At 36.9% G+C, this 13,629-nt stretch overlaps 1 protein-coding gene across 1 annotated transcript; it reads right to left on the reverse strand.

The window, feature by feature from the left end:
• Positions 1 to 1,978: 1,978 nt before the first annotated feature.
• LOC132609241 (protein HIGH CHLOROPHYLL FLUORESCENCE PHENOTYPE 173, chloroplastic) lies at positions 1,979 to 11,243 on the reverse strand. The gene is made up of 13 exons (XM_060323118.1): positions 10,410 to 11,243; positions 9,230 to 9,442; positions 8,378 to 8,582; positions 8,156 to 8,231; positions 7,898 to 8,033; positions 7,673 to 7,777; positions 6,945 to 7,025; positions 4,176 to 4,265; positions 4,031 to 4,096; positions 2,753 to 2,809; positions 2,598 to 2,675; positions 2,481 to 2,528; positions 1,979 to 2,304 (listed from the first exon to the last, which is right to left on the reverse strand). Exons 1-13 carry the CDS (start codon positions 10,965 to 10,967, stop codon positions 2,233 to 2,235), a joined length of 1,785 nt encoding a protein of 594 aa, XP_060179101.1. The 5' UTR covers positions 10,968 to 11,243; the 3' UTR covers positions 1,979 to 2,232.
• Positions 11,244 to 13,629: the final 2,386 nt, after the last annotated feature.

The following is a 13,629-nucleotide window of genomic DNA, read 5'->3' on the forward strand; positions in this document are numbered from 1 at the left end:
GATCTCCGTAAGTCTATTATGGCACTTTTAAGTGCTGAGTTTGCCATGAAAGACCTTGGTCCACTAAGCTATTTCTTGGGTATTGTTGTTACTCGTAATGCAGATGGCTTATTTTTATCACAGAAGCAATATGCCGAAGAAATCTTGGAACGGGCAAGTATGTCACTCTGTAGCCCATCTCCTACACCTGTTGACACAAAGCCGAAGCTAAGTGCCTCGAAAGATGCACCATTTGATGATCCGACTAAGTATCGTCAGCTTGTTGGGGCTTTGCAGTACCTTACATTCACTAGACCAGATATCTCTTATGTCGTCCAACAGGTGTGTCTCCACATGCATGACCCTCGTAATGAACATATGGCTGCTCTTAAGCGTATTCTGTGCTACATTCAGGGGTCTATCGATTTTGGTTTGCATCTCTATAAGTCTACTGTCAGCAACTTAGTCTCCTATACAGATGCAGATTGGGGTGGTTGCCCGGATACCAGACGCTCCACCTCTGGCTATTGTGTCTTCCTCAGTGACAACTTGATTTCTTGGTCCTCCAAACGTCAGCCTACACTCTCTCGTTCTAGTGCCGAGGCCGAATACAGGGGAGTTGCTAATGTTGTCTCTGAATCCTGCTGGATCCGGAATTTACTTCTTGAGCTACATTGCCCGATCCAAAAGGCGACACTTGTTTATTGTGACAATGTGAGTGCGATATACTTATCAGGTAACCCGGTACAACATCAGCGCACTAAACACATTGAAATGGACATACACTTTGTTCGCGAAAAAATTTCCCGTGGCGAGGTTCGTGTCCTTCATGTTCCATCCCGATATCAGATTGCAGACATTTTTACAAAAGGGCTTCCGCACGTACTATTTGATGACTTTCGGGACAGTCTAAGCGTTCGTCCACCTCCCGCTTCGACTGCGGGGGTGTGATAACCGTTGTATTTTGTCATTATTATGTACAGTTAGAATATTAGTCATTATGATGTACAGCTAGAATATCTCCTAGAATTAGGTAAGTCTTTTGTATATATTGATGACATTCAATCATAATCAATCAAGGAATTAATTTCCTACATTTTGCCTTCAGGTATGCGGCAATACCTGAAGGCAAAGCTCTGCCTTAAGGTAGAGTTCTGATGCAAACTCTACCTGAAGGTAGCAAAATTCTGCCTAAAGGCCAAGTAAATCTCTGGCTTGCGAATTCAAACTCCACCTTGTGAATTTGTTTTTAATTTTTGACTGAACGGGAGTTCGAACCCGAAACTAAAAGGTTCTAGCGAAAGACAAAAATTAAAGACCACCAATTTAATGGGTAAAAATTAAAGACCACCCCAAAATAGGGTATTCCCGTGAAATGCCCAATACTAATAAGTCCTATAAGGTATGCGTAAACATCACCATAAATGCTTTACAATTTGGACTCTGGCATTTGTGGTTCATGCAAAGTTTGTTACAATTAGTAAAACGTAGTGAGCTAGTTAAACTCCATAGGTATTTTAGAAATACTATAGTCTAAAATTAGTCTTTGCAAATAAAGTAAGCATTCCTAGTTGCACTTATGATATTTCGATCTATATCCACATCTTAGTTGTCTTCCTCCTTGCACGAAGTCGTATCTTTCTACAATTGCTAGGACTTCTAACTTGTTTCGCGTTGGTCATCACAAGTGTGCTTGAAAAATACTCAGTTGCATCCAACGTTTACATCAAACCAAGCAGTTTAATGTAAAGAGGCAAATGTTAAGTGAGAAAACATATCACTTCACCTTGCGCAAGTCGCCTGTCTTGCATCCATTAATTTGGTATGAACACTGAGAGCATGTAATATTTTTGCAGCGTGCTCTCAGGGGCCTAGATTGGGTTATCCTAACTGGAAAATTGCAGTCCAAATACCAATTCCATATGAATTACATGGAGATCACCCCTGGTCCTTTCTCTTCTTTTTTTTCCTTTTTATCCCCCTTCATGAAGAAATCAGCTGAAGACATAGGAGTTTATATTATTATTTTTTCCTTCCAAATAACTTTAGGAATGTGCTTGCTTTTAATATATACACACAGCCACAGTAAAAAAAAAAAATACTATTGACATATATATATATGTACACATATATTTGAGAATAAATACAGACAGAAAATATTCCTCAGAGTCAAAAAGATCTCGGTAAGTCTCACACCAATACCTTCTGTTAAGATTGAATCAAGATTGTAACTTGAACTAACTCGAAGCACGATCACGTGTTTTTCTCCAGTACTGAGAGTGCTGGTGTCAAATAGTTGTTTGCTTTGTCGGGTAAATGCGCAACCTGCAATTTTTATAACTAAATGAGAAACAAATTTTTGGGAAACAGAAATAAAGTAAACTTCTAGCTACCATTGCGCAGGTCTCAAAAGCAATGCACCCAGAAAGTGAAGGAAATGGTTGTACAATAGTTGGTATTTGATGTTTTAATTGATAAAATCTATTAATTAATGGGCTTACCAACTCGTACAGCTCCTTTCCAGGCTCAGCTACATATTCATAACATACCTAGTCAGGGAAAAAGGTAAATTAGCCACTTCGTCAAACTCTGCAATCAAAACAAATAGTGTTGCTTACATCAAAGCTCTTGTTTCTAGCTGTCGAATCATGCAATGCCTTCACACAAATGTCAGCCACATCAGCACAACTGATTCCCTGCATTTACCCTTAAGAAGGTAAGCTCAATTGGAAGTTCAGCAATACTCTCATGAGTACAAGTAAAAGACTCTTACCTGAGATATACGATTCCCTTGATCAAATATGAGCGCACGTTGCCCACCTGGTTCTTCCTGCAGAAAGTAATCGTTAGAAATCTTCACATTTTTCTAAAATATTTAGGGCAAGTTACGCATCTGGTCGGTCAGCCAAAAATAATTACATAACCAAATATACAAAAATATACACTACTGTGTATAAAGTACGTATATTTAATGTATATTATACATTAATATACTTTTGCCGGCTATTATATTGGTGGGCGGATATACAGTGTGAAAATCTCAAAATATACTATGTTGGGTAGTAGATCTCTCATTAATTCTAACAATATTTGAATCAATTTATGGTACAACTGCTAAATCATGGCTACTTCCTTTAACATTTGATTAGTGGAAAACCACATTATGTGGCAGCTGCTAAGCAGAACTTTCCATAGTAATACATCTTTACCACCACATTGATAACTAATTCTATCCTACTCTGACTCAATTTAGCCCATTGAAGGGTTCCCGTCTTATAAATCAGCCTGAAGCCCTTCAGAGCCAGCATATGGTTCCAAGTGTGGTCCATTTTCATTTAATTAGCTTCCAGCCAACTTTAGAGTATTCCAAAAGTGCTTATTTTAGAAAGTTCAGGTGTTTGACCAAGCTTTTAGGGAGAAGATTAGTGCTTTTGAGTAGTTGCAGAAGCTATTTTACAAAAGCTAAAGGTAGCTTATCCCCAAAAGCACTTTTGGAACATTGGTCAAGCACAAGGTACTGCTCTAGAGCCCGTTTGGATTGGCTTATAAGTTGCTTATAAGCTGTTTTCAGCTTTTTTGAATGTTTGGCTGGCCAGCTTAAAGTCATTTTGTGCTTAAAATAAGCTCAAAAAAATAATTTGGCCCATTTGACTTAGCTTATCTAAAGCATCTTATAAGCCAAAAAAAAATAAGTTAGACTACCCCAACTTATTTTTTTTAACTTATAAGCTGCAAACAGCTTATAGGCATAAGCCCATCCAAACAGGCTCCTAATATTGACAAATTGATTAGCCAAAACACAAACTACTATTCCACAAAAGTATTTGTCCAGAAAGAACTCACAAAAGCACTTTTTGAAAAGGACATATTTTGGAAGCTTGGCCAAACAGGCTATAAATTGCCTATATGGTTACCTAATTCTGAGCACAGGAAAAGCTGACTCAAATCAGCCTTACTGCACGATGTCAGTCCTAAAGTTAGCCGAAGCTAACCATGAACTCAATATTTCCATCTCAAAGGCCGAAATATGAACAATGGAAAACATATTTACCATCAAGGGACCTGGGCGAATTATTGTGTATCCAAGGCCGGACCTTCTTAACGAATCTTCACCAGCCTACAAAAATTCAAATAACCCGGGATTCAGTTTTAATCCGAGAAAACTGCGTGAAGGAAGAGTCTGAAAAAGAGCTCACCCTCTTGGCTCGCAAAACTTGCTCCCGTCTGGTAGGCTCTATTCCTGACCCCGTACACGATACTAAGACAAAGTCAGTTTCTTGCCCGGTCTGCAAAATTCACAATCTTCTGGTTATAAGTATATTGTCCAACATAATTCTTGTATCAAACTATTCTTCAACCAATTCATCATTTTAAAGATGACTGCTGAAAAGAAGTACTAATAAGTAATAGCATTGTCTGAAAACACGACAGTCCTCCAAACAGCACAGAGATCAATAATTTGGACCCAACCAAAAGTCATCTAAAATTTGCAGTCAGTATTTCAACACACAAATGTGACAAAATTAAGAGATTTTCTTTTCTTTTTGTTGGGGATAACGGTGTTGTCTAGGCCAGTTCAGACACACCTTGATCATCAAGACTTAGAAATTTAAAATATTATACTGAATTCAAAGCTACATTCAAATTTCCTTTGTAGTATCATTTAAGTAGACAACCAACAAGAAACGTAAAGACTGCTCAGGAAATGCCGGTAAGAGCTACAAGAAATTGGTTGAAGTAGAAGAAATAGTAACAAGCAGACCAAATGCTAAAGATAATAAGTTTTTTGAAAATAAGAAGAGAAAAGCATACAGGAGAAAGAAACTCATGTTTCACCAAAATGCCTTGGAAGTAATGAGAACTAAAAAATGTTTCATGTGTCGTGCTCCAAATAAAGAACACATAAACATTTTCCTGTTCTGGCTTTTTTGTGCCCGAGATTTCTGCCCATCTAATGATGACTGGTTTGTCTTTCAGTTAGAATGAGAGTGAATATGTTTTGTTTGATGTTCAGTGATTTGGCACAACTTGTAGTCTTGAGCATTTAAATAGTTAGAATGAGAGTGAATATGTTTTGTTTGATGTTCAGTGATTTGGCACAACTTGTAGTCTTGAGCATTTAAATAGAAAAAGGAAGAAGAAAAGATTAGCACTGTACATTACATTTATGCTGATATTAAGAAGCGGACAAACAAAAAGCAGCCGATTAAAACATAAATATGCACAAGCATGACAAAGGGCAAGTAAATTACTCTGCATGATAACCATATGACTTTATCTTCCCAATCACATATTTGATTATTCTAGACGTGAGTCGTGCTTCTTTGTAGGACTTACCCAATCACACTATTCTTGGAAGCACAGCATATCATGAAACATGTATAAGCCATAAAGAAAAAGTAATCAATTTTTATGCGATCGGTCAGCAGGCTTGCAGGAATTAAAATCTTCCTTTCTTGCTTACTCTCTCAATCTACCTATGTCTTATTCGATCCCTCGCATCAACTGTATGCAGAGGCGAATCTAGGATTTTTAGAAAATAGGTCCACCACTAAAAAAAAAAAAAAAAAAAAAAAAAAAAGAAGGAAAAATGTTTAAGTGGGAATTGATTCCAAGACCTCTAAGTAAACAACTCAACCTTTAACCAAGTGAACCATTTAGCCTTCTTGTAGCATGTGTTCCGGCAGGTAATATTATACCAATTTTAAAAAATATATACATAAAATACCTAATTTTACGGACAGAGCATGTTTTCACGTGCTCCAAATTGCCTACCTAAATTCGCCCCTTGACTGTATGCAATGGCTCAGCCAAACCCCTAGTTAAGAAGAATGAACATTGGGCCTAATTCAACCCCGAAGCTAGCACATGACTGAGGATTGATAAAAATATATACAAGGAGACAACGAACATCCTCGAAACCAATTCAGGACATTCTAACCACCTTCCCACATCTAGGGTGGACATTTGGTGCATGGAGAATATAACACCGGGGCCCAACATCTGGTAAGGATCCCAAGAACAAGTAATAATACAACAACATATATCCTCAGCCAATGCAAGACATATTAATTAACAGACCATATCACCAAATGATATATTATGTTTTGAAATTCATACTTAGGAATGTGGGCACCATTTATCTTTATAGTATTTCCCCTCTGAGTGTAAGAACCATGTCATTAATGATGGTTATTCCAGTTACAATATGCATGCAGGGGCAATTGATAGCAATCTATGTAAGCATAAACCTTCAGTAAAGTCTTGCTAAAATGGCAAACTTGAGGCACCAAGATTTTAGAGTTTTACCAAACCTACTGTGGGATTGAGGCAAAATTTGTACTGTTGTTGCTATTTAAGCATAAATAAAAAAATGTTTTGAGTGAGGAGTAGCAGATTATCAAAGAACATGTTACAAACAAACGTCACTTCTCGAAAAACGGAAACAAGTATTCTCTTTTACAGTGTAAAATACCTGCCACATTAAAGTTGCCATCGAGCACGTATATGGGGAAATGAGTAGCTCGAAGAAGGAAGATTGAGTGGTCCTTGGCTTCAGTATTGGTCAGGATATGGCGGCTAGCAGACAATACTGGGTTAATCCAATGCACTAATTACCAATGATCATCAGTTAGAGGGTAGGACTCAAAATTAACTCTAGGGCATCTATAATTTCAGCATGTTAATTATTTGCATTTTATTTTTATCCAAGAACTAGCACATTTTGCAGGTTGAACCAAGTTGACCGAACTACAAACTTTTGCAGCAAACAGAGGTATATATATAGAAAATAAAGCTCAAAGTAAAATGGTGTTCTGTCACGAACACTCTGACTGTAAATTATCTTGAAGATGCTAAAACAATTAGCAGTCTCATAGATTATGACTATTATATGCAGAACACAAGCAAAAACTGAAAGAAATGAAAGTCACACATAATGCTGTTGCACAGACAACTGAACTTACAGGCAAAGCTTTAATATATTCCATAATTAGCTGAAAGCTTCTCAAATCTTGGTTCGGCCCGCTAGGTCCTTCAGTTGGCCTCTGTAGCAAATGACCATAACAAGTATCAGCAACTAGCACAGGAAAATAGTTGAATTCTACTTTGAAATGTTTCAAAGATTCAGGTCAGAGTAATGAACTTAAGGTATCTATCCTAGAGCAGGGGTTTTGCAGGTTAATTTTGTGATTAGGCTTGGATCTTCTAGAGGAAATAGCTCTTCTTTCATAACATAATTGGTCAACTACTTAAAAAAAAGAAAATAATTTTTTCCCATTGCTGGCCAGTATTTAGTGGAGATGAAGTAGTTGAGTTATATGGTAATATGTTCAGTTCATACAGATAGGAGAAAAAAGAAGAAATATAAAGTGAAATGCAATGAATATAGTATGTTTCCCTACATATGCAAATAAGAATTAAGAAAATGACTCCTCAATTATCCATGTGTATTCATCAAGCCTGGTCCACTTGATCTATTTTTTCATTTCAAGATCTCGCTCCTGCCCTGTACTTAAATAATGTGGACTGGGCTCAAGTGTATTAAGCAATTTGATTCATAATATATGTATATGTCACCTCTGGTGTTTCAGAAATACGGTAACCCAAGTATAACAATAAAAGAAATATTTAAATTTTTCCAAGAAGTAAAATTCCAACAATGAGAAAGGGAATGCATCGATTGAGGGCAGACCTGTCTTCTCGGCTCAAAGCGTATGGTCAAGGTATGCACCAGGAAGGGATCCAACGGCGGATCATCCGGCTTCACCGGCCGAAAGGAAGAAAAAGGAACTCTCACCTATGAAAACATGTGCATATGCAAAAACACTAAAATAAGAAAATGAAGTACTAGTGGAATTCACACCGGAGGCATTACTCAGATCAATAATTTTCCCCCACATTTTAAATCCGAGCTCACCCTGCAAAATCCTGCTTTTGTGCTAATTCTGGCAAAATACAGTTTGCTTTGGGTTGTGTCTGCTGAAGGACCAGCTTCAAGAATTACAACATAAGATCTCCCATTCCCACCAACAGAGAAAACTAGACCCTCATACCTAAGTATAAGAAAATTAATAGTGATACAAGTATATGCAGCAAGGATAAATCAACAACTGCGAATAATAGCATCAAGTATGAGTAAAGAATAAAAGGAAAAATTGAAATTGACAGTAAAGACCTGTCGAGAGTGTAACCCAAAGGGAGTGAGAGTTTTCTTGACAAATCAACATATCCTCCTCTTGTGAAAACATATCCTTGCATAAGCCAAGAGAAAGAACACTTAGAAACAGCGATCAAAAGTTTGCATCATTGAAATTCAATATTTCACAAACATCCTCAAACTCGTCTCACAAACAAATTATACATGCTTTCAAGATCTGCGGTCATGCTCCCTGGTTACCTGAAAAAACAGCCTCTCCGTTTTCAGTAAACTCAAACCTGGCATCCATTCCTCCGTCATACTTAGAAACAACCACATCCTGGAAATATGTCCCTTGCCGGACTTCCCACCCGTCCAATGAATCTTCAGACTTGAATTTTGCAATTAAAAGCTTGCTTTTGCTACTCTTCCCAGCACGTTGCTGTGCTAGTTTATTGTTGTAATCCTACATTTTTTGTAACATAATGCATACACAGATTACAGACTGATCATCTCAAGAAGGGAAGTACTTGGAAAATGCACAGATAATAGTTGCCTGAGATTGTAACTGAACTTGAAGATTCATAAAATGGATCTCAGTTTTGTATGCTAAATATTATTGCAGGAACTTAACGCATTTCTAAAAAATATTTTTCAATTTCTTAGTTAAAGAAAAAATACACCAATGGACCTTTAACAAATAAAAGCAAAGCATCACAATATACTAGATGATGAGTTGTCCTTTTCTGATATCACTTTGATACTCCAATACTAGTTTCTTGCCTAAATTGTGTCATATTAAAGGACAAATATCTTATGTGGTGGCTGACTACTCCACTACTACATATGGCTATAAAAGTTCACATCATATGACAAGAAAATATGTTAATCAAATGCTGCTTGACTAGCGCTAGCAATACCGGTACATGTATATGCAGCATTTTGAGAGGAAGATTTTGTCATCCAAACTACTGTAACACATCAAACTCAATCATTGTGCTTTCTGTTTCTTTATCCCTTAATTCTTTTTCCTTTCCATTCCTGGAGATAGAATGTGAGCAATGAAGACAACCTGGAATAGGACTAAACAAGATAGTGGAAGGAAACAAATACCTGCAAGGCTTTGGTGAGATTGTAAACTCCTTGATGATCAACTCTGATGAGATCCCCAGTGATTGAAGAACGAGCAGTGGCACAATAGATGATTTTGTTGCAGCCTTGCACTGCATTTTTAAGACTGGAAGGATCACCAACATCCCCCGTCACAAGCTCCACAGACCTTGGCAGCATGTCAACAACTTCCGGTTCAGCTTTCCTTACTAGAGCCTGTGTGGGAATGTAAAACAAATTGTAAGTGAAGACTAGCATCTCAGTTGGATATTAAAGTAAAGATACTCAACCAAGGGAAAAGGAAATATATAGTTAATGGGAAGAGCACCACTCAGAGGCGGATTTAGGATTCAAACGCCGTGGATTCCATATATATATATACAACTTAAACAACGACATCTCAATTTCAAACTAGTTGGGGTCAGCTATATGAATTATCTATTTTCTTTCAACTCCATTTGGCACGTTTCATTAACTGTTCCAATAATCTGTAAAACTAAAGATTCTCTAAATCTTAGACATATCCCTACACTGCATACAATCTCTTTCAAAATTTAGAAGCTCCTATCAAATACTAAACCAAATCAGAGGCAGAGCCAGAATTTTTAGTTTATAGGTTCTAGATCACTATATTTTACCATGGATCAATTATCTATACATATTAAATGAACTTTTACACATAAATACAGGGTTTGAGCCAAAACTAATGTGTTCTACCGAACCCGTAACAGAAATGCTGGCTCCGCCCCCGGGCAAAATGTAAGTGTCTCAACTCTCAGTTTGAAACTTTTTAATTAAACTTACTATATGAACACAAATGCAACCACAACAACAATAACAACACTACACAATATTCTCAAACAAGTTGGGGCAAGCTATATGATCCTCGCTAACCATGTTTCTAAAAATGCATGATATATGCACATAAATGCAATTATTAAAGAAAAAAGGAAAACAATTTCCTGGATACTGAACACACCCTCAATCTAGAACTTTTAAACTAAACCTTCTATATCCACACAAATGCAACACCCACAACTACTACACGTCCCAAACAAGTTGGGGCCAGCTATATAAATCCTGCTAACCATGTTTCTAAAAATGCACAATATATGCACATAAATGCAATTATTAAAGAAAAAGGAAATAAAAGTACAGTGAAGGATGTAATCAAGAAACAAACCTTAACAGTGTATCCCCTTAGCATAAGTTTCCTTACAACAATCCTCCCAACACGACTAGTAGCACCAACAACAAGCACAGTAGTATTCTGAGCACCAGGGATAGCAAATTCACACATAGGACCACCTTCTCTTATAAGCAAAGTACTCTCATCATCAGAACGAATAGTTCTTGAAATCTGTCCTAATCCTGAAAACTTTCTCCATACTTCATCAAACACTTGTCTTGAACGTCTTCCTAATCCCACTGGATTAACATCATCCAATCTTTTTATAACGGAAACCGAAGATGATTGTAACTGTTGCTCTTGCTCTTGTTCTTGCTGCTCTTGTTCTTGTTTTTGCTGCTCTTCGTTTTCGATCACTACTTTCTTTTTCTTCTTCTTGTTTTTCTTTTCGTTATCGGTTTCAGGGCTTGATGATGATGAAGTTGCTCTTGTAACAAAGGAATTGTTGGAGAGTTTGCAGTTTATTGGATTTGGTTTTCTCCATATTGGATTATAAAGGTTGTTATTGTTGCTAAATGCTACTGGAGTGAATGTTGCAGTTGAAGCACTCATTTGGAAAACAAAACAAAAAAAAATCTGCTCTGTACAATTGAAATTTTTGTAGAGCAAGTGATGAACTTGAATTGTCAGAATCAAGAATAGAAATGTGTTCTTGAAATTAATAATCAGATGAACAAACAACTGGCAAGGTTAGCCAAGTCATCATTGATGGTGACAAGGGTAAAATTTCCACCACATAAATGTTGGCAATTGGCAAAGTGAATACAATACGTGAAAAAATAAAATAAAATCAGAGATCTGATCAACGTGCCGCGAAAAATAGAGGATTTTATGGTAAGGACTAAGGACTGTAAAGAAAATGTAGAAGCAGCCTATGCCACGTAGAGATACTCCTTCCCTTAGATTCTTATTTTGGCACGTTGGTGTTTGTTTTAAACAAAAAAAAAAAAAAAAAAAAAAGGAGAAATTCAAGCAACACGTTAGAGAAAAGTTCTTTAATATTTGTAAAGAAAAAATTAATTATTTTAATTAAACTTTTCAGTTTTTTTGCAAAAAAGAAAAAGAAAAAGAATCTTTATGCCATTCAGTGAGAAAAGTTCACTTATTTTTTCAACATAACCCAACTAAGAACTCAGGTCAAGATATAAGTAAAGTTGTTTGTACTTCTTTCAATATTTCACTTAAAAGGTTTTTAAAGGAACATATTTTTGAGAGGAAGTATATTTCAAAGACAATTCTTCCACGAACTAGGATTCAGAATAAGAGTTATAAAAATGATATTTCCAATTTTTCTTTTTGGAAAATATTGTATAAACTAGTGAGGGGAAGTTAGTAGTCAAAACATTAGTGACAATAGCCCTTGCTGACACCAAGAGTTCTTTGGTTTGGTCCGTAGGATTTGGATAATGTCAAATAAGGCCAAATAATTTTTCAGTGGACTGAAATCCTACAACTAATATTCCTTGTTGGCACTAGAGGGTTCTTTGGATTTGGATAATGTGAAATAATGAGAGTTCGGACGCGAGCATGACATCTAATAAGTCATACTTCTTTTTTGGAGGCCTAGAGGTGTAATAGTAAAATTAAATCAAGTGCAATGACAATTATACCTCTAATTTTTATAAAGGCGGAGGTGCGATAAAACATTTTATCTAGCATGGGACGAGAGCATCAATAAAGTTATCTCTGTGTGATCTATAAGTCACGGTTCGAACCGTAAAAGCATGCATTATGGTAGGTTGTCTACATCACACTCTTTAGAGTGCGACCCTTACCCAGACCGTGCATAAATGCGGGATGTTTGGTGCACCGAGCTGTTCTTTAGTGTTATTTGATTTGACTTACTATACTATAACGTTTGTTGCAGAGAATCTTCGAAATTCTATAGTTATTTTTCATGTGATCATCAAAATTCGATGTCTGATGTATCATCATGCTTGTATTTAGAAGTGAATTTGACATTTTACCAATGTTTTGATGAGGCACTAACCGTTGCATTCAATGTCGCCCTTAATTGCTTGTTGTCTTGTGATGTTTTGCCTCGATCTTTGGCCGAATCTACTTGCGCAAAATCCTCTATAAAATACTACGTGTCGATGTTACATGAAAATAATTAAGAAGATGGAGAAAATCTTTAGAAAAATCACATCCACTTTTTTCAAAAGGGACTAAGGCCTCATTTGTTTGCACTTAAGGTCTGAATATGAATGGTTCAGACCTGAGGTCATTAAGTACATTTGTTTACGTTAATGTCTAAGGAGTTATTTGATCTAAATAGATCTTAATCATTAACATCTTGAACAAAGTCTTAGGCCTCATTTGTTTTCATTAAGATTAAGACGTCTGAATCTGAATGCACATCTGAATGATTAATATGTTGTTCCTAGATCTGAACATTGAATGATTAAGACTATTTGTTTTTCAACATCTGAATGTGCATAATGTGTTTATTTAAACGTAATAAATATATTTAAATAAGAAAATAGGTAAATATTAGAAAATAAATACAAATTTAATAAAATAAAATATTATTTGATAAAAAATGAAACATCTATGTTTGTTAGTAATGATGGAGATGTTTGTAGTGGTGGTGGGGTTCTTGGGGTGGGGTTTTTCGGGTCTTGGGGGATGGGAGGGTTGTGTGGTTGGTGGCGATGGTGGTGGGGGAGGGGAATGGGGGTAAGGTAGGTGGGTGGTGAATGGGGGTGAGGGTTGGGCGGTGTTGTGGGTAGGGTAGGTAAGGGGTTGGGTGGTGGTGGTGAGTGGGGGGAGGTTTGGGGTGGGTGGGTTGTGCAGGGTTGGCGTGGGTGGGTTGTGCAGGGTTGGCGTGGGTGGGTTGTGCAGGGTTGGCGTGGGTGGTTTGTGAGGTGGGTAGTGATGGGGGTAGGGGTAGGGATGGATGGAGCCAATGGTAAAAATTATCCATACAAAACACCTCATAATGATATCAAGGCCTTATTTGTTTGCACTTAATGAAGGTTTGAATCTGAATGGTTCAAACCGTAGGCCATTAAGTGTTTTTGTTTACATTAAGATCTAAACACTTATTTGATTTGAATAGGTCTTAATCATTAAGACATTGAACAAAGTCTTAATATCATTAAGAGGTACTTTGTAAGGATTATTTTTACCACCGGCTCCACCCCCCAACCTTTCACTATCCACCCCCTCACCCCACACCCCACCCACCTAGTCCTCCACTACCCACCCCCAC

The sequence above is a fragment of the Lycium barbarum genome, chromosome 9 (genome assembly GCF_019175385.1).
Source record: "Lycium barbarum isolate Lr01 chromosome 9, ASM1917538v2, whole genome shotgun sequence".
NCBI lineage: Eukaryota > Viridiplantae > Streptophyta > Magnoliopsida > Solanales > Solanaceae > Lycium > Lycium barbarum.

Bases quoted from the DNA above. Each gene is read 5' to 3' on its own strand.
- LOC132609241 (XM_060323118.1), bottom strand. From the start codon at position 10,967: ATGAGTGCTTCAACTGCAACATTCACTCCAGTAGCATTTAGCAACAAT. The intron at 7,026-7,672 runs GTCTGCCCTCAA...CATTTGCTACAG, and splicing joins GCTTTGAGCCGAGAAGACAG to AGGCCAACTGAAGGACCTAG. The intron at 4,097-4,175 runs GTGAGCTCTTTT...GAATTTTTGTAG, and splicing joins AAGTTTTGCGAGCCAAGAGG to GCTGGTGAAGATTCGTTAAG.